The sequence below is a fragment of the Trachemys scripta genome, chromosome 12, assembly GCF_013100865.1.
Source record: "Trachemys scripta elegans isolate TJP31775 chromosome 12, CAS_Tse_1.0, whole genome shotgun sequence".
NCBI classification, from domain to species: Eukaryota; Metazoa; Chordata; order Testudines; family Emydidae; genus Trachemys; species Trachemys scripta.
In genome coordinates this window covers 1,572,494-1,592,339 of record NC_048309.1, presented here as the reverse complement: position 1 = coordinate 1,592,339, position 19,846 = coordinate 1,572,494, and the positions used below count along the sequence as shown (strand labels likewise).

Below are 19,846 nucleotides of genomic sequence, written 5' to 3'. Positions count from 1 at the left end.
AGACACAGTTTGTGCCCGTCTAATCCAGCACCTTTCAGAGTGACTACTGAAGGCAAGATTCTCCAACCCAACGTCACAGTGAGCAGTGCTGACTCACACAAGTAGTCTTATTGGCTTCATTGAGTCTACTCTGGGGAGTAAAGTTGGCTCACCTACTGCTCGTATATTGATTCTATTACTAAATTACTCCCCTCAGTTAGCATACTGAATGTTGGTAAGTTCCTATGCCAAGCGCATGCCCAGCATTATCAGAATTACTGTCCCGGTCACACTATCGTTGTAATCCTTTTATTGGTACAGTCAGCAAACTCCCAAACACTCCACTCCAGCCAGGCAGGCAGCGCAGCGCATCCCCAGCCTTACCCCAGCCCTTGCCAAACAACCTGCAGTGTCAGTTCTCATCGGCCCCCTCACCAGGGGTTGTCCTCCTGACAGCTCCCCAGGGCAACACCTCCCCGGCTCGAAGTACCGGCTGGGATCCACCTTCCTGCCTGTGTTACGCTGATGCCCTGACGCCTAATGCACAGTCAATGGGGGTTTCAGCCCCATTCCCTTATTTGTAGTGCTGGGGTGTCGTCTCCCATAGGTTAGTCGGCCTGTTACTTCAAGCTTATTAGCATCTACATCAGTTAGCTACCATGGCGTTCTTGTGGGCAGACTTTCCTGATGTCCCAAACTATACCCCAAGTGGCTAGAAACTAGCGCAGAGGTCCCCATACGGTGGGGTGCGCCCCCCAAAGGAGATGCAGCGGAATGTTCGGGGCGGGGGGGAGTGGCGGGGCCCAGGCCAGCCCCCATGGGGGACAGGGAGGGAGCACCACCCAGCCCCATCCCGAGCTCCTGTGCCTGGCCGCGGCTCTGGCCTCAGCATGACTCCGCACTCGCTGGGGGCCCAGCTACCAGCTCCCCGGGAACAGCTCAGCTGTGGCTCTGCTCCCACCTCTGTCCCCAACCTCGGCCCCTGGCTGCAGCCCTGGCTCTGGCCCCAGGCCGAGCCTCAGACCCGTTCCCAGCTGCAGCCCCAGCCTCCGCCCCCTTGCCCCTGGCTGAGTGTCCTCCTCCCCGAACTGCAGCCCCATTCTTGGCCCTGGCTCCGAGGGGCAGGGGCGTGTGGCTAGGGCTGAGGGGGCATGGGGACCCCTGAACTAGCCCCTTGTGATGACCTGCCAGCAGTTTAGTCACTATGGTGGGATAACGATCTACCCCAGTGTAACCCTAGCGCCCAGCCATGCTCAGGGTTTTGGGCCTTCGGCTTGGCTAAGCTAGTGTCGTACAGGATCGGGGACAGTAACTGCTACTCGCTGAAAGGGTCATGCCTCTGGCCCTGCGTTAGTGACGGCGATGTGCTCTGTGTCACCGCTCACACATTTGACACCTGCCCCTCTGCACAACACTCTACCCAAGCACAACAGAGTTGGTCAGGCCCAGCAGAGGCCGGCAGCCCTGAGATGTAACCACTAGCCGAACTAGGTGGGTTGGAATGGGGGCGGGGAAAGGGCGGAGTCGGGGCGGGGCCAAGGCGGCAATTATTTCCCGGCCTAGGGGCAGCAAAATTATTAATCCACCACTGGTTCAGGTGCAGAGTTAGAAGGGGCCTGGTAGGGGCCCTGCTAAGACATGGGGAGGGGCGGGATGATATCGGCAGTGACCCTCCCCTTACTATGGGTCATATCTGGCTCCCTCCAGACAGGGCCTGAGCTGTGAGACAGATTGCACCATCTCAGCATCACCCCACTGACTCATGCAGCTTTGGCACGGCTAGGGGGGAACCAACCTGGCATCGACCAGCCCAGGATTAGGGGCATGCAAAGGAGACCTGAAGTAGTCACTCACCCTGGCCCTCCATGAACTGCATCCCCCCCTTGCTGCAGGTCAGGTTCTGGCCATTATGTGCAAAGCTTTGAGCCGTGGCTTGCAAAGGCGTCTGGCAGATTCAGGAACATCACTAAACCAATTAGCAACCCCGTATCAAAGAACGTCTCCTTGGGGATCCAGCATCGGCTTTCAATAACACAAAATACGAGTTAATCAAACACCTGGGAGAAGGCAGGCGCCACCTCAATCAGACAAATCAATGGGCTGCCCTCAATAACGCTGCTAAGCCACGCGCGGAGCTGGCAGGAGGGCTGGGACACATGCGGTGCATCGGGCTCGGCTGGCACAGTGCTGCACGGGGATCCAGTCGTGTGTCACACGGGGGCCTAAGGGAGCCGGGGAAGCCAATGAGCTGGTCAATACCAGCCGTTGCTGCAGGACAAGGCAGTGCCCTGCTCTTGGCAGGTGCCTCGCGAGGACACGGCCGGTTAGGAAAACCCCGTGGCATGGAAGCCACTTGATGCCCCAACTCAAGGGCAGCTTTTTTACCCTTATTCTGAGTAGCACTTACTCACCAGAGCAGGCGCAGCGTATCCAGTGAGACTGACTCCTGGACACGTAGGGCTGGAAGGGCCCTCGCAAGGTCCCCTAGTCCCGTACCCGCCCCCCCCCCCCCCCCCCACACACCCCCGGCCGGAGGCAGGACCAAGTTAACCTAGGCTGGGGGGGGGGCCCAACTTTCTTTTTCCCCCCCCCCCCCCCCCATATTATTAAAAACTCCAGGGCCCAGCAGTTGGGGGCAGGGGCCTTTGCACAGAGCTGTAGTATGACGTATATTGGGGGGGGGAGGAAACAGCAGAGTGCCCCCCCCGAAACCCCTAGCTACCCCCTCCCTGCACCATTCCTCAATACCAGCTCCCTACACCCTGAGCTACACCCACACAGATAGCTAGCGGCTGTGTGAGGGTCGGGGCGGGGGGAGCTCAGGGTGCAGGCATGGGGTAGCTGGGGTTGTGCGGACAGGGGGTAGCTGGGGCTGTGTGCCCAGACGGCTCCTCTGTGGTCCCTGTGCTCGGGGGGCTCTGCCCGCCCTGGAGCTGCCCCAGTACTATCCTGCTCTTGCACTGCAGTTTGCAGGGGCAACAGCCCCTGTGCCCCTCAACTCTGCCCCTGGGCTCCGGGCTTCTGTCCCATGGTGGGCTCCGGGTTTCACCTGCACATGGGGCCTGGGGATCGCAGCTTCAACTCTGGGGGGACGCTGGGTTTCAGCTGGACCCCCACTTGAGAACTGCTGCTCTAGACCATCCCTGTCAGTGTTTGTCCAACCTGTTCTTAAAAGCCTCCAGTGATGGGGATTCCACACCTGCCCTTGGAAGCCAATTCCAGAGTTTAACCGCCCTCGAAGTTAGAAAATTTCTCCTAACATCTAACCTAAACCTCCCCTGCTGCAGATGACGCTGAGTACGGCTTGTCCTATCTCCACGTCAGATTCGTCAGACCTTACCACTGGCTGAAAATACAGGTATCTTCGCTGTCCCTTGTTGTAAGTACAGGGGGGTTCTTGTTCTCGATCCCTCCTTTTACTTGCTTTGTTCTTACCCCAGCTGTACGGTACACCAGGCCATCTAGTCCCGCTCTGGTTCTGCTCTCTGGGCTGTGCTGTGTGTCTGAGTCAGCCCCACCCCAGTCCCCCCGATGGCAACGCTGAGCCCAGCCAATGCAATCACCACCCAGGTGTTCAAATCTCCCAAGGACGCTGGCAGGCCTGTCCTGATGCCTGTTGCAAGCACCGAGATCATTTTTTGGTTCGTTGCCAGAGGGGGGTGTTTGTTTACAAACAACATGCTGCCCATCGTGGATGCAGGGAGCAGAGAACCCTGAAAACCCCAGAAGAAAACTGCTGCTCCCCCTGAGTTTGGAAACTGTGGCACGGCCGCTCCTTTCTGCAGAGAGAGCCAGGGCCGGACTCAGGGACATTCCCCTCCGTGACTTGCTTCTCAATGATTTGGAGGGAGAAGGAAGATTGTTCCCCCATCCTCCAGCTGGCAGCATCTGTGGGTCAGGCCCTGGGCTCCCCCACAGACCTAGCCCCATGCCCAGTAAAGCTCTGGAGGCTCTGCCCCTCGCTCCCCCTGTCCTGCCCAGTGCAGGCTCCAGCGGGGGACGCAGGGCTCTGAACTCACTGCAGCCCAGCTGGGGGGCGCTCGGGGGGGCCCAGTTACAGGGTCGATTCCTTCCTCCTTTACAGGGAGATGAGCTGTTGAATTTTCCATACAAAGTTCGCTAGAGTGTTTAGCTTGCAGCAGTGTGAAAAGACAACACATTTCATGAGGTGTGAATCTTTTATCGATGTCCTCCCCTTGCTGGACCTTACGCCCTGTGACCCACTGCAGGAATCAGCTGAGCACCACCTGACAGGTACAGGTATCGATTCGATTTCAAAACCCTGCTCTGTCCCACAAACCAGCGAGGAATTCCCAAGTCAGTCAGGGATTCCGCTGGACGTTAACAGATGGCCGGGAACAATCTCCCAGTTAAATGGCTCCGGCTGCCTCCCCACGCCCGAGAAATTGCCCAATCGGATGACACTAGCCCGTCTGGAATCCACGGCACAGAAACGAAAGGGGATGCTGCATCGCGACTCCCAGGGCAGTGCTCAGCCTTCAAAGCCACTTTCCCAGCTACCCCAGGACTCCTCTGCTAAAAGGGATTGTCCAGGTGGCAGAGAGGCGCCCGTTAGCTCCCGTCTCCTCCTGCTCTAGGGGGCCCGGAGAGGAAGTGACCAATGCAGGGCAGGGCCTCCAGGATGGTTCCCACACCCAGCCGGGTGCAGCTCTGCAATCTCCCACCCCACAGCTCACACCTCAGCTGGGCAATACTTCCTCTGCTCTGCTCCCGTCCGTCCAGCACGTTACAAACAGCGCAATAACTAACTCTCCCCGCTCCCCTTTCACGCAGGGCTGTCACTTCCCCGCTGGCAAAACGGAGGTGTTACTTGTCAGTTGTAGGAGTAGCGACTCCCAGCCCCGTGCTTTAACTATCAGGGCATGCCCCATCTTCTGCACACGTCTGCTGCTGCCCTCGCTCGGGCTCTGAGCAACCACTGGAGTTTTTGCGGCTCCTAATGTCAGCGTCTCCCTGCAGGGTTTACGGAGGTGACCTGGGAGAAGGCTGCAAGTCGCTGAGTGAGGAAACCTCCAGCCCTTGGTGCTGAACTCTGGCAGGTGCACAGCTCAGGAGGTACAGGGGGGCAGAGTGTTAACTGCCTCCGAGCCTAGGGAGGTACAGCCAAGACAGCAAATGAAAGAGCAGAAACAAAGCACTTCCTGGCGGTAGTGATTTTCGAATAACTCCAAGCAGTTTTGCCCAGGGCAGGCGTGTGTGTCCGTGTCCGTTGCCTTTTGCTCAGGAGTTTGCAGGGCTCCAGCTGAGAGGGCATCTCTGGGAGTAAACACCACGTCCGTCTCCACCTCCATCCGGCCAGCGCTCCCCGTTTCTCCCCGGGGAAAAGTCGCTTGCCCCTCGTTCGCCGGCAGCCGGGAGGCGTCAGCGGTGCGCTGCCGATTCTCTGAGGGTGGTGCGGCGAAGCAAAACTCCCTTCAGCGTCTGGGAGCTGGCGGAGGTAACCTGAAAGGCAGCGGCATAGAACAGTCATGAGACACGCCGGGAGTGGGGGAGTGACAGCCCCCCCTTGCAGCAGGGAACAGTTCAGGAGAGCTGGCTGTGTGGGGCAGGGCCATGACCCAGCTCTGCTGGTCTGAGATGGATTCCTGACAGGGAATGCTGAAGGAGGACGTCTGCTGGAGTCCCAGCCCCGCCCAGCAGCAGGTGCTGGCAGGAATGGGCAGCGCACTGCTGGTGTTTGAACTCCCAGCCTCACCCCACAAGGCACTGCAGGGAGCGGGGCAGCAGCGCTGGCAGTGGTGGGAGCTCCAGGCCACGCCAGAATCCCTGGGAGAGGAACTCGCAGCTCCCCCCAGCAGGGGATGGTGCTGGAGCACCAGGCAGGCAGCAGCGCAGCTCGTCTATTCAGATTTGTGCTCGCTACTCGTTTGCTGGCACAAAAAAGCACACGCAAAAAGGGAGAGCTGGCCCCGGCCCTTTGAAAACCGCCCCCTGAACGCACGGCTCCCTCCTAGAAACGAGAGCCACGAGAGCCTCACCTTCACCAGCACATAGTCCCCTGGCTGGGCTCTGACCACAGTCCCGGAGCCAGAGCCGTCCTCCATCTCCGTGTCGGGGAAGATCACTCTGATGTTTCCATCGTTTCTACCGCACAGCTCGGCGGCAGAGCGCTTGCTGGGCTGGGAGGGGGACAGGGGGTGTTATCTGCACAGCATCAACCTGGACTCTACAGCCTGGGGGTCGAGCGCTGCGGCCAATATTAAAAGCCACCTTCCATGTCGTTAAGCAAAGAGCTCTTGTGCAGCGGCAGTGCTGGGAGAGAGGCAGCCAAAAAGCCTCCGCTCATTTTGGGTGCCCAACTGGAGACGTGTCTAAACCCCACCCCCATCAGGACTGTCAACTCTTCAGGGCAGGGACCCTGTCTTCACATCTGTCTGCAACGCATCCAACGGACAGACATATTTCACCAACTCCTCCTGTCACCTGACAAACATCCTCTGCAGCCCCACCCTGAAATAATTCTTCTCCAGCCTCCCAAAAGTCCTATTTCAGGACCTCCCCAAAGCCAAGATTTTCCAAACCAGGTGCCTGGAGTTATGTCCCTACAGAAAAGTGACCTGATGTTTAATGGGTGCGTCAAAGCACTTTGCTCTGCACTTCTGAAGAGCAGGGCACTTATTTAGGTACGTATCGCTGGCCTGACTAGAGGGCGTATGTGCCGGGGAGGTGGAACGGTCGAATGGCCTCAGAGCCTCTTGGGCTGGGGGTGGGAAGTAGACCCAGCGTGGTGTTAACGTTCCACTCACCCCCTCCACCAGCACGAGCTGCGAGCGGCCCACCATAGCCCCGTTTGCCCTGGTGGCCTCCTCCCGGAAGACGGAGATGAGTTCCTCCAACCGCCTATGCTTCACCTCTGCCGGCACGTCATCCTGCAGCCGGTGATAGGCCCGGGTTTTCTGAAACAACAAAGAGATTAAAAGCCCTTTCTCGGCCAGGCCACCAGGGGTAGGAGCCCTGTCCTGTCTGAGCCAGCGGGGCTCGGGTGCCACTCAAACAAGGACAAACTTTGCACAGGTGGCCAGTTAAGTCCCACCCCGAGGAGGAGATTTATCTTCCTTTGTCTCCTTCAGCCACTGCCGACCTCCCGCCTTCTTTCCCACCACCTGGCACTCCTGGGACGGCCGCCAAGAGACCTCCTGCCTCTTCTACCAAAAGCTTCTGAAAGCCGACCGGTTCCATCTGCAGTGGGGCGGATACCTGGCTACGCCCTGCATCTGCAAAACTCCCCTCCAGCAAAGCCAAACGTGCTGCGGTCAGCCCCGAGTGCTCAGCTTGGGGACCATAACTCATGCTGGGGGCAAACCGTGCCGTGAAACCAGCTCACCCAGCTGGCAGTCTGGATGCTCACCCCTCGTTTCGCACTTGGAAAGCGCTGACCACGGCAAGCATTGCGGCTGGGAAAGGCTGCCCCGTGGGCTGACTGTATCAGCTGATGCTCCGTGACCATAGGCCCCGTGGGCTGGGAACATCCTCACTTGGGCAGCCCAGCCCCACGGATGCTGACCGTGCGAGTGCACACAAGCCATTCACACGCACTGTGTGTGCAAGAGACTGCGGCTCGGTAACAGTCACTGCCATTCACTTGGGGGGGGAAACAGGTGAGAACAAACCGACCCGGACCGGGGTGACCACGCTAGGGACAATGGAGGCTTCTCCCCCGGGCCCCGCACTCACCTGCCTCATGCTGTAGGCAAAGAGGAAACCCACATTGTAGCGGACTTGCCTGAGCAAGGACACCGTCTGCTGGTGATCGTCCTCGGTCTCGCCGCAGAAGCCAGCGATGAAATCGCTGCTGAGACTCACTCCTGGCACCGAGAGGCACAGGGTTACACAGCCGGGGAGCGGACGCTTCGCCCAACAAAGCACAGACAAGAGGGGAATACCCAGGGCAGCTGTGAGCAGCTTTATTCCCCATCAGCCCTCCCGGCCACGGCTCCTTCCCACATGCACTAGGGCAGAGCGAGGCCAGAGGCTGGCTTTGGGTGCACAGTCACTTCTCTGAGGAGAGGGCGAGGGCCGGGCAGGTCACCCCGCTGACCTCGTTTCATTTGGAGGAACATCCTGGTTCTTCCCATGGGCCCCTTCAAATGCAAAGCACAAACCCTGATCTAGCCGATCCCAGCACCGCTGCCCGTGTGTGTGAGCAGGCGTGAGGAGGAGTGAGGGATTCAGGCAGGGGAAGTGAGACAGCCGTGCCTGGGTCAGAGCCAGGAGAACGGAAACCCCTACCTGGTATGGAATCCCGCACATGTTGTATGAGCTCTAAATACGCTTCTCTCGTGTAGCTGTCAGGAAGAGCACACGGACGGGTTGGTCATCAGGGAGACAGGAAACAAAAGCAGCGTCTGCAGGGTCGCCCCCAAACTCAGGGATTCCTCTGGCTGGACCCGAAGCTCAAGAGGAGTGGAGTGGGTAAGTGCGTCTCCTTCATCTCCCTCCCTGCCAGGTGGGCCACACGCCCCTGACAAAGCTCAAGGCGACAATACACAGCACTGCGATCGCCTGGGGGCACCTGCCCCCCACAAACGCCGACCGCGAGGGGAGGTGCTGAGGCAGAACCAAAAACGCATGGAATGAAACCTGGCCGACAGAAGGGAACACTGCTCGGAGAGGCGTGCTGAGCGTCCCTGCAACGCGTTTGCCACGTCGAGACTGATATGCAGACAGGCCTGGAGAGGCGCTGCCGGAATCCCCCCCCTTCGCCCCCAAAATGTTTGGGGGGGTGTTAAACTGACAGGCAAAATGTTCACCTGGGCCTTGGAACTAGCCTTTGCTGCCATCCCGTGCCTGCCCTGGCCAATGCACAGCCATTACACTCGCAAACAGGCTTCCTGGAGCTCCCTGTCCGGCAGAGACGGCGGCCCCCCGGAAGGCTCCCGCTCCCCCATCGCCGAGCCGAGGGGCAGGCTGCAGCACAGCGAGGGGGGGAACACGTCCCCTCAGTCAGACTCACCCTCGCCTCATGGCCTCCAGGATTCGCGAGCTCCCGCTCTGGGCCGGGAGGTGGAGCTGTTTGCAGATGTTGTGCCTCTCCTGGATGAGCTGCAGGACCTGCCGAGAGGAGAGCGGATGGGTGGTCACAGAGCTGCCCAGCTGCACACAGTTCTGGCCCAAAGAAAGGGAACAACCTCCCGAAGCGAAGGGGAGCAAACAGCGATTGCAAAGACACAGCTCCCGCTCGGCCTCAGCCGCTGGGGATGATCTCAGCCTGGTTCCCTCTGAGGGGAGCTGCAGCTCGTGAAATCCCGCAGCTGTGGGATCCGGGCAGTCCTTCACACACACCTCGTCAGGGAAGTCCTTGGGGTGCGGGGAGGTGAAGCGGATCCGCATTTCCGGGTCGACTCTGGAGGCCTGATCCAGCAGATGTGCGAAGCGCAAGCCCCCCTCTTTAGCCTTGTAGATGGTGCTAAAGCCGCGGCTCAGGCCAGGCGCAGCTGCCGAGCGGAACTGGACCTCGGAGGTGTCTCGGAAGCTATTGACGTTTTGACCCAGGAGGGTCACTTCTTTCACCCCCTGTGGAGACGGACAAGGGGGCACGCGTCACAAAGGGAAATACCAGCCTAGCCAGCAAACCAAGAAAGCCTCCGGACCAACCTCAGCTTTGCAAAGCCATCGCCAAGGGGGCAGGCCCGGTGCGCCGGCGGGAAGGGGTGGGGGCCGATGCCTGCATTTCACGCACAGACCCGCCAGAGCCCCGGGAGCAGCAGGACGAGCTCACCGCCCTGCCGGCGTGATGCCCTCGAGGGCCATGGGGCAGCCACGGCCTTGTCAAGCCTTGGCCTCTCGGCTGAGACTGTCCGGCCTACAGGAGCACAGACCGTACAGGAGGTTTTGTGACGTGGATGCCTCTGCACCGAAACAAGCCTGGGACCATCAAACCTGTTCCCACAGGCCATCGAACAGACGGGAAGGATTCAGGGGTGCCACCAGCCTGGGCTGGATTTGAAGAGGTGACTGACTCCGTACCCCATCACAGCACAACTCCCTAAGCCAGCCAGCCCCCCTCTCTCACTGCCCGGGCCCAAGGGCCCCTCCCTGTAGGGGGAAATGGGGGTGGACAGGGAACAGTCTTTGGTCACTCCCTTCTGGGCTGTCCCATAGGGAGAGCCGTGGTTTTACACTTATCTAAAGAACCAGCCCCAGCGAGCATTCCCCACTGATCCCCAGGAGGGGCTGATCACCACACGCCTGGGCTCAGTGCGGCGCTTGGGGCTGCTGGCGCAAAGATGGCAGCATGGCCAAGCAGCCTGACCCAAGAGCTCCCACTGCCCCGGGGCTGGGCCGGGCGGGGTGCAAAGGACAGCGCACCTGATCAGACAGCATCTTCACTTCCCGCAGGATGGAGGCCATGGGCCGGCTCCTCTCGCGGCCACGGGTGAAGGGGACGATGCAGTAGCTGCACATGTTGTCACAGCCGCGCATGATAGATCTGCAGAGAGGACACGGCGAAGAATGGGCGCCAGTCACACGAGGAGAGCCACTGGCTGAACGTGCTCCCCACCCGGACCCAGTGCCTCTGGGTGAGCCTGCCCCATGTGGGAGGTGCCCATGCCTTCCTCCCTCCCAGGGCAGGGTGGTAACCGCCTGTCTGTACCCCTACGGCACGTCCACACCTAGAACGTAGCTTCACAGCTGGGCGGCTCCGTATGAGAAAGGAACGTGACAACAGGAAGAAACAAGGACGGGGCGGGGGAGGGAGCTGTACAAGGCAGAATAAAATACGCACAACTTGGGTGCCCAGCCACGGGCAGGGAGGGTGAGACAGCCGCCCACCCGGGAGAGATGCTGGGGAAGTGGGACCAAGCATTGGAAGGGAAACCAAGGCCGGCTACTAGGAAAAGCTCCCTGACAGTCAGAACTCTCGGGCCAGGGCGGGTGGGAGTCCGATCACCGGGGATAAAGCAGGAGCGAATGTACAACAGGCGACAGGCTTGCATCCGCGGGGTGATGACCTGGGTCCGCGTCGCCGGGGACGAGCACGGTACAGACACTAGCTCGCAGGTCTCTGCCATCTCTCAGGTCTGGTTCCCCACGATCCTCCGAAATCAGAGCCCTGCAGAGCAGGGCAGGTGGGAGAGAGACGTCTCGGCTCTTACACAAACGCGGAGGTGGCGTCTGGGCTGGTCTGGACAGGCAGGACATCTGCATACGTCTCGTCTAAGGAGAGCAGGACGTTGGCAGCCTGCTGGCCCGTTTCGGCCACGGCCAGCAACCGGGGCAGGTCACGGTAAGCATCGGGGCCAGCCACGATATCCACCAGCTTCTCCTTGTGCAGGATCTCCTCCCTCAGCCTCTCGGCCATGCAGCCTGCGGCCAGAGGAGAACGGTCAGTGTCGAGAGGCCCCTGACCCCACCCAACGGCCCGCTCTTCCCCGTCAGAGGAGGCTCAGTGCCCCTGCTGAAGCTAGTGTTCTGGGATGCAGCTTTTCATCCCCTCGACAGTGGCTGTAACACCCCCGACCCCTTGCCATGGCCACACGGTAACGCTGTACATATTGCCAGGTACCTAGAATCCCGATGCGGAGAGGTGCCTGGGACCGCGGCCGCTTGGATTTCAGAGCCGTGAGGTGCCGCAGGCGGTTCCAGATGGCCTGCTCAGCCTTCTCCCTGGGGAGCCATGAGAAACGGCAGTGAGTGGTGCTGACGGCTCTTCCTCCGCCCCGGCCAGCCAACACCCGGAACGAGAGGCAGGGAAGGTTATCAGCCTCCTTTCACCGACAAGGCACACGGCTGCCGAGCGACACACCCACGGCCAGGGAAAGAGCTCAGCCCCCATCTCCGCAGCCTGGGCCCTGAACCTCGTCCACTGTAATCAACCCCCTGCTGTCTAGATTAGGCAGGAGGGACCCTTATGATTAGCTGGCCTGTCCCATGGGCCAGAGAACCTCACCCATGCCCTTGGCATCCAGCCTGCAGCATACGCTGAGCTAGAACGGATCTACTGGGCAAATAGCCAGTCCTGACTTAGGGCACGCAAGAGACCGAGAGCCCAGCGCACGGCCAGGGACGTTGTTCTGATGGTTAATCCCCCACCCCCAGAAAAAACCTGCACCATATCTCTAGGCTGAATGTGTCTAGCTTCATCTTCCAACCGTTGAAACTCGTTGTTCTGCTAGATTAGAGAGCCATCTGCTCTCAGAAACCTCTTCACCATGCGGGCTACGTGGGCTATACCATGATGAAACCACCCCGTGCCCACTCTTGGGTACAATAAATAGATTGAGCTTCTTAAATCACTCACTAGAAGGCCTGTTTTCCAAACCTCAGACTGTTCTTGTCGTTCTTTCCAGAACCCTTTCCAATTTTTCCCCATCCTGACCCGAGAGCGAGGGAGGATATTTGTCGTTATAGTGTACCATAGCCTGGGCCCATTGCCTAAGGGTGCGCACTGTTTACAGCACACAGATTGCATTATTTCAGCACCGCGTCACCAAGGGCTGTTTTGTTTGCTTGCACAGGTATTGCCTGCAGGCCGCAGCTACACTGCAGAAATGATTCTTAATCAGCGAGACTGAGGCCTTTCAGAGACTTTACTGGTGACACACACTGCATCACAGCTGACAATGAGCATTCTGCAATGCATTCAGAAACCGCAGGCAATTTTACCACAAGCACGGAACTACATCCCACCTTCTGTTATTACGAGAGGAGGCGAAGGAGAAAAGAGGCAGGATGCAGAGAAGCAAAAACAGATGCAGAATAAGTAGTAAAAAAAAAACGTGGCATGATTGTGTATAATGCTGCTGTAAGCGTATCCCACTGACGAGTGTGGGTTATGGGCCCTCCTCTTTGTTGCAGGTTCCGGCTACAGAACCCGCTCTCTTTAGCTCAGGCTGTAGCAACTCGGCTTTAGCTCGGGAGGTCCTTGGTTCAGGCCCCAGCATGTCAGCCAGGATGGCAGTCGTCACGTGAACACACGTTATGTTCACTTCGGGCTGCGCTACAGCAGAGACCAGGGAGACCATGACGTGCCGCAGGGCTAGCACTGTAATAAGGTCGGTCCAGCTCTTTAGATATCTACTGGGCAGTTCCAGGTCTCAAGCTCCCGGCTCTGATCTCCGACACTCGGGGACATTCACTCTCCACGGTTTCCAAATAACCCTTTCTAAGAAAGCGAAGTTCCTTACCTGACAGAGCAGGTGACCAGGAGAATCACGTCCGCCTACAGTGGGGAAGAAATACAGAAGAAATGAGAGGAGGAGGATCAGTTCTCCACACAAGCTGGAACCCAGGCGCTGCCAGCCTCACGGCCATCAGCTAGTTCGGCAAACCAAGGGAATCGCTACGACTCCACTCTGGGGTCCAGGAAACAGAGCGGAGAAAAAGCAGAACGGAAAACAGGCAGCGAGCTCCATGGAATGGATGAAAGTTACAGCCCGGCCACCTGCTTCACGTGGGGCCCAATCCCCTTTGCAGCCAAGTCAGATGCAACAGTTAAAAAATATAAATCAAGTTTTATTATCGTGCCCAGCCCATCGTTCCATTCCAGCTGCCGAGCAGGGCTTCCCACAGAGTTAGCACCTGACCTGGCAGGGTGCTCTCACAGGAGACCACTGAGGGTATCTCAGCATCTCGTGGGATCAGACCCTTCATGTAAAGCTGCTATCAAGACCCAGGCTGGGAGACATGGGCCCAGGGGTTCCCGGTGTGGCACCCTGTATGTCAGGCTAGCTAACACGGCTCCGTACCTCCTCCAGCTGGTGTGTCCGCAGGTAGCCACTCTTCTGTAGGATGGCCCAGGCAATCTCGGTGTCATTAACGTTCATTTGGCAGCCGTAGGTCTCCAGATACACTGCAATTAAACAGAAGGCATGACCAGGACAGAAAGGGGAGGGTTCAGCTCCGGTTTCCTTTTCCAAAGTTCGGCCCCCTGGATAAACTCTCCAAATCCTGACCATGCAGAGCAGGCAAAGCCAGGCTGCACCCGTCACTGCCGATTGCAGGGGGCGTTCGGAGATTCGCCCACTGTGCAAAGCTGCTCAGCGGTCTGCCGAAAGAGTCAGACAAGTTGTACCCCTAACGCCAACCTCAACCTGCAGCAGTGACAGCGGCTTAGTGAGGATGGGAATCCTGCCGGAATGGGGAGGAGGCCAAGGATGTAACAAAGTGGCCACGCGTGCACAGGCCCCAGCTGGGCCTGGACCTGCAGCCCTGAACGCACAAGCCCCTTCCACCTGCCCTACAGGAGTAAAGCGGCTGGCTGCACAGAGGCAGCAGTTTCTGGGGCCAGATGCTCGAAGGAGACGGGATCACATCATTCAGCCCTTGGCTCTGTCTTGTGCCTCGCCCGGCCAACTTGCTGCTCTCCCACCTGGGCTCAGATTCACGCAGGCAGCACGTGAATTGCCGCCACCTCCTAGCTTGCTTCTTCCACACCAATGACAGGCCAGGGCTGCCAGCGATCCCCCCCACTGGCACTGGGCAGCCTAGGCCCTACAGCGTCTCACCCCCATGCCGAGGGCCCAGACTCTGCAGCGCCCTAATGACACGGTGCTGTTGGGATGCTGATAGCAACACTCTTCAGCTGGTGTCTCCTGGTACCCAGCGATTCCCCTCTGTAGAAACAGAGGCACAGTACGCACATGCTATGAAACGTGCTTTCCTAGCGGCCCCTGTGCCAGATGCCTGGTCACCACTGTAATGACCAGCCATCAGGAAGAGACGGGCACTGTGAACAGTCCCCCGCTCCTCAGCCCCCCTTCCAGGCACAGGGGAAAGGGCAGTTACATTTTCCTAATTTCAGAAAAACAAAAGAGCACGAACAGCCCCCGTAAGGCTGGGCCCTTCCCAGGGAGTCTCAGTGCTGGCTAGCCCCGGGACTGGTTCCACTGGCCCATCAGTCCCCGGTGTGCGGGGCGAGACTCGCTAGCCCTCGATGACAGCCTCGTTCTAGGTCACTGACGGCCGGGCCCTGTCATGACGCCCAGGAGGTGGGGACAGGCGCATGAGAGGACCAGAAAGCTGGTGCAAAGAACAGGTGTGAGCCAGTCCTGAGGAAAGGGGTGAGTGGGGCCAAGAAGTAACACTGACCTTTCCGCCTGGCTTCCTCCAGGATGCTGGAGGTGAGATAGGGCTCCGGCTCCTCCTCCAGCTGAGGGTGAGTTTCCTGAGGTGGGGATGTGTTTCTTAAGAAGTGCTGCAGCGTCGGCCCTGCTGCCAGCCGGGCGCTAAAGTCCTCCAGGCCCCTGTTCCGCTCGCCCCGGCCCCGGGTGGGCACGCGAGCTCTGAGCTCGGAACGCGCCGCCCAGGACAACCGCCTCCAGAGGAACGTCCCAGCAGCTCCCAAGACGTGTTTGAAGGGCAGGAGCATCGCGGCAGATGGGCGAGAGACCAGACACCCTGCAAAACCCCAGAGAGCAGGGCGTTCACTAGCCAGCCCCGCTTCACCCGCTTTCTTGGGAAACCGACGAGATGCAAAACGCCCAGGAACCCCCATTTCCACCCGCCGGAATCAGGAAACTATTAAATGAGCGACATCCCCAGCGTGCGGGTTTCAGAACACGAGGGACGCTCCTGCCCCAGCATCGGGGGGGCTGGTGACCCCAGGGGGCTGCAGGCCAGCGCTGGCACCTGCCCAGGTGGAGCAAGCTGCAGAATCGGGGCCGTACGTCATTTTCAGTGATTCAGAGACATGGTTCTCCGGGGCTGTGCACCCCTGGGGTGCAAACGGAGAGGAGGATACAAAGGGGGGTGAGGGGAGTGCTGGGGAGGCCTCACTGTAAGTCAGTCCAGTCTGGCAGCTGGCCCGTCCCCCCGTGCAGGGCAGGAGCCGGTTCTAGGGATGAATTGGGGAGGGGGCCCCATGGGTCAGCGAAAGGAACGAGGTGCAGGGTGAGCTGCTGGGCCCAGCAAAGCCAGGCAGAAACACAGCAGATGCGCCCTGTGTCCGGGCAGCCGGGGGCAATCCCCAAATCAGCCCCGTCCCCTGGGCCCTGCCCCGGGGTCAGAGGGGCTGCGGGGCAGGCCGGACCCGCTGCATCGCCCCGGGGCACTGGGGCTGGCCCCAGGCAGGGCTCGGCCAGGCCCCCGAGCTAACCACCCCAGCAGCTAAGGCAGCGGCTCCCCACCTTTGTACTGTGACCCCTTTCGCACAGCGAGCCCCTGAGTGCCACCCCCCCATACATTAACTACACCCTGCATCTACTGCACCCGGTATAAATGCTGGAGCCAAAGCGGGGAGGGGGGCTGGGGGTCCCGCCCCCAGGCTGAGAGCCCCTGAGTCCCGCCCCCCCCCATACATTAACTACACCCTGTATCTATTGCACCCGGTACAAATGCTGGGGGGGGGGGCTGGGGGGTCCCGCCCCCAGGCTGAGAGCCCCTGAGTGCCGCCCCCCCCCCATACATTAACTACACCCTGGATCTATTGCACCGGGTACAAATGCTGGGGGGGGCGCTGGGGGGGTCCCGCCCCGCCCCGGGGGTCCCGCCCCGCCCCGGGCTCAGGCCGTACCTGGCAGACGCGCTGCAGACCCCGCCCGGCTGCTCACCGCCCACGGGCGTGTCTCCAGCCCCGGCCAGTGACTGCGAAAGCCGCTCCCCGCGCAACCGCCGGCGCGACGGCAGTTCCTGCCTGCGAGGTTCCTACTCACAGCACAGCGGGGAGCCCGGGGGCCCCGAGAGACTCACAGCGTTCGTGGGTAAAACCCAGTGCCCCCGCCCGAGCGGGGTTTTACCCACCAACGTTTATGCCCAAATCGATCTGGGAGTCTCTAAGGTGCCACCGGACTCGGTTGTTTTTGTGGATACACTAAGGCGGCTACACATACTTGACAAGGTTAATCATAATATACGGAGCTGGACCTGTCTCCTAGAGCTGGAAGGGATCTTGAAAGATCATCTAGGGTTACCATACGTCTGGATTTTCCCGGACATGTCCGGCTTTTTGGGCCTTAAATCCCCGTCCGGGAGGGAATCCCCCAAAGCCGGACATGTCTGGGAAAATAGGGAGGGAGGGCCTGGCGGTGCAGGGCCAGGCGCCGGGGCTGGCAGTGCTCGGTCGGGGCCAGGACAGGGACAGGGCCGGGTAGGGTGACCAGATGTCCCAATTTTATAGGGACAGTCCCGATTTTGGGGGTCTTTTTCTTATATTAGCACCTATTACCCCCCACCTCTGTCCCAATTTTTCACACTTACTGTCTGGTCACCCTAGGGCCGGGGCCGGCGGTGCTCGGTCAGGGATGGGGCCGGGGACGGCGGTGCTTGGACGGCGCCGGGGCCGGGGCCAGCGATGCTCGGCCGGGGGGCGGGGACGGGGCTGGGGACAGGGCCGGCAGTACTCAGCCGGGGACGGGACGGGGCCGGCGGTGCTCTAACGGGGACGGGGACAGGAACGGCGGTGCTTGGCCAGGGACGGGGCTGGGGCCGGCACTGCTCGGCCGGGACGGGGCCGGGGCCGGCGGTGCTCGGCCGGGGACGGCAGTGCTCGGCCGGGGCTGGGACGGGGACGGGGACAGCGGTGCTCGGCCGAGGACAGGGACGGCAGTGCTCGGCCGGGGGCTGGGCCAGAGGCCAGCGCCCCAGGGCCTGAACCGAGCCGGGCGGGAGACGCCGGGGCCAGAGCCTCTTGGCCTGGGCTGGCTGGCCGCCAGAGGGAGCCGCTCGGCCGCACCACACCCTGCACCAGCCCCAGCTTACCTGCTGCCTCCCTGTTTCAGGCTTCCCGCAAACATTTGATTCGCGGGAAGCAGGGGACGGGGAGGAGCAGGGGGCGGAGCGTTCAGGGGAGGGGGCAGAGACTTTGGGGAAGGGGCAGAGTTGGGGTGGAGCCGGGGCCCCCGTGGAGTGTCCTCCTTTTTTAAAACTAAAATATGGTAACCCTAAGGTCATCAAGTCCAGTTCACTGCCTTCACAGCAGGACCAATTTTTGCCCGAGATCCCTAAATGGCCCCTTTAAGGATTGAACTCACAACCCTGGGTTTAGCAAGCCAATGCTCAAACCACTGAGCTCTCCCTCCCTACTGTCTCTCCCCACCAGGCTGGCAGTGTGGCCCGGCTCTCACAGTCGATGCTCTTGGGCGCTTCTCTCAGCGCCTCCGTCAAACGCTTGCCTCTGTTTTAAAAGGTCAGCCCGTGTCTAGCTGCCCTGGTTATGGGCCAACGTGAGAGAGTGACCCGCATGCCGCCGGCCAGCTCCGCCGTTCACAGGAACAAAAAACTCTCAGGATTTTGGGTGCCTTTGACACATGATTTTTGAACTCTTGGGGTTGGCAGTGCTGACACTTGCTTACAAGAAATGGCCATCCCGAGATCTCTAGAATGGAGCTTCCCCCTCCAGCATGGCAGAGCGAACATCCACCCCCCAGAAACCAGCCCCGCAGGAGAGCGTGCGGTGCGAACACCGAGCACGCCAGGGCCCCTCAGCAGAGGCAGGATTCCCGCTGTTGAGTTTTAAAATGATACTTAATTCAATTCTACATGGCCAGCATGGCTCAGGTGTTCTGTTGAAAGAGACGGGGCTGTTAGTTACACAGGCCTCACCTGCTGCCCTGGACCCCAGTTTGAACTAAGAACCAGGCACCTCCCTGCTTTGTAGCTCCACCGTCCCTCTTCTACCGGCTCTGCGCCTGGTATCACCGTCTTGGTGCCCAGAGGGTCTCCTCCCCAGCAGGTCTGGCTGGAAATGGGACTATCTGGATCATGGAGTCAAGGCGAAAGCAGCCAGGGGGGCACCATTTGGTTCCTGACCCTGGCAGTTGCCAATTGCTGTGTTTGCCTCTCTACCCCGCAGCTCTCTGCCCAGGCTAGTGGCTGTTTGGCCGAGTGCACAGCTTTGCCTTTGTCTCCCGCTTGTATTTCCGCGTGTTGCTGCTCACAGCAATCCCCATGGACTGGGCTGGGGCAGTACAGAAACCGAGCGGGGACTGGAACCAGCGGCCGGCCTGCCTCCTGCTGTGACTAGTTCCCACGCTCCTCAGCTCCCCTTCGTTGATGTGCCACCCACAAGCGCTTGCCCCGGTGCCCTCGGTGCCTCTTCCCAGAGAGACTGAGCCCCCCACACAGACTCCATTGCTTCCCCAAGTCTGTGGGTGTCCCGGAGCACGCAGCAGCTGGGCCAGAGAATCGGAGTGTGGGGCCAGTGGGGGACGTTGCCGTGTTTCAGATACAGACCTCCACAGGGTTCACACCTCACCCAGCTCCACAGCACCTGTCTCAAGAGCCAATGGTCTAAATTCCACCACCAGCAAACTGGGCCTCAGAAACCTGCCTCTAGTCACTGGCTGCCGTCGGGACAGCAGCTCCGGAAACCATCACGCTGCCTGTCACGTGGGGGCCTGACATTCCAACAGCAAGTCCTGCTCGTCCTGCTGTCGGCTTTTTCGTGCCTCTGACACCCCAGCCGTGCCCACCTTCATCACCACCTGCCAGGCAGGGCTGCCCAGAGGATTCGGGGGCCTGGGGCAAAGCAATTTTGGGGGCCCCTTCCATAAAAAAAAGTTGCATTACTACAGAATACTATATTCTTGTGGGGGCCCATTTGCTCCCCTCCCCCCCGGGCGGCCCTGCTGCCAGGCAAACCTCCCTCAAGCCCTGCAGGACCAGCATGGCTTCTTTGTGGGCAGACAGGGCCCTGGTCTCCAGCATTGCCTACGCCAACAGCTGCCTGAATCTATCCTCTCCGAGAATTACAGAACAGGGCTGGGGAAATCAGTCACTACCCACCTCAAGAGACTCTCAGGAAGAAGTTACTGCCTCAGGACTGCTCTGAGCGACCTACGTAACACCAGAGTCCAGCAGTGGGTGGGAAAGTTAATCTGCGTTCAAACTACTAAAGAAAAAATATCCAGTGAATAAGTGGTTAGTATTTCACACAGATTTGTGTGTCACCTGGCAGGTAGGGGAGGGA

The 19,846-nt window shown here is 59.9% G+C and overlaps 1 protein-coding gene across 1 annotated transcript; it reads right to left on the bottom strand.

The window, feature by feature from the left end:
• Positions 1-4,138: 4,138 nt before the first annotated feature.
• CDK5RAP1 (CDK5 regulatory subunit associated protein 1) lies at positions 4,139-16,569 on the bottom strand. The gene is made up of 14 exons (XM_034787482.1): positions 16,454-16,569; positions 15,031-15,339; positions 13,689-13,792; positions 13,128-13,162; positions 11,507-11,607; positions 11,097-11,307; positions 10,309-10,429; positions 9,283-9,513; positions 8,954-9,051; positions 8,230-8,285; positions 7,675-7,805; positions 6,747-6,896; positions 5,979-6,119; positions 4,139-5,442 (listed from the first exon to the last, which is right to left on the bottom strand). Exons 2-14 carry the CDS (start codon positions 15,308-15,310, stop codon positions 5,362-5,364), a joined length of 1,740 nt encoding a protein of 579 aa, XP_034643373.1. The 5' UTR covers positions 15,311-15,339; positions 16,454-16,569; the 3' UTR covers positions 4,139-5,361.
• Between the last annotated feature and the right edge of the window lie 3,277 nt (positions 16,570-19,846).

What these genes read in the sequence shown, in the direction of transcription:
- CDK5RAP1 (XM_034787482.1), bottom strand. Translation starts at nt 15,310, where the DNA reads ATGCTCCTGCCCTTCAAACACGTCTTGGGAGCTGCTGGGACGTTCCTC. An exon ending in TGAAGATGCTGTCTGATCAG is followed by an intron (nt 9,514 to 10,308) that starts GTGCGCTGTCCT and finishes CCGTCTCCACAG; the next exon opens with GGGGTGAAAGAAGTGACCCT. An exon ending in AGCTCGTGCTGGTGGAGGGG is followed by an intron (nt 6,120 to 6,746) that starts GTGAGTGGAACG and finishes TCCCCCTCCCAG; the next exon opens with CCCAGCAAGCGCTCTGCCGC.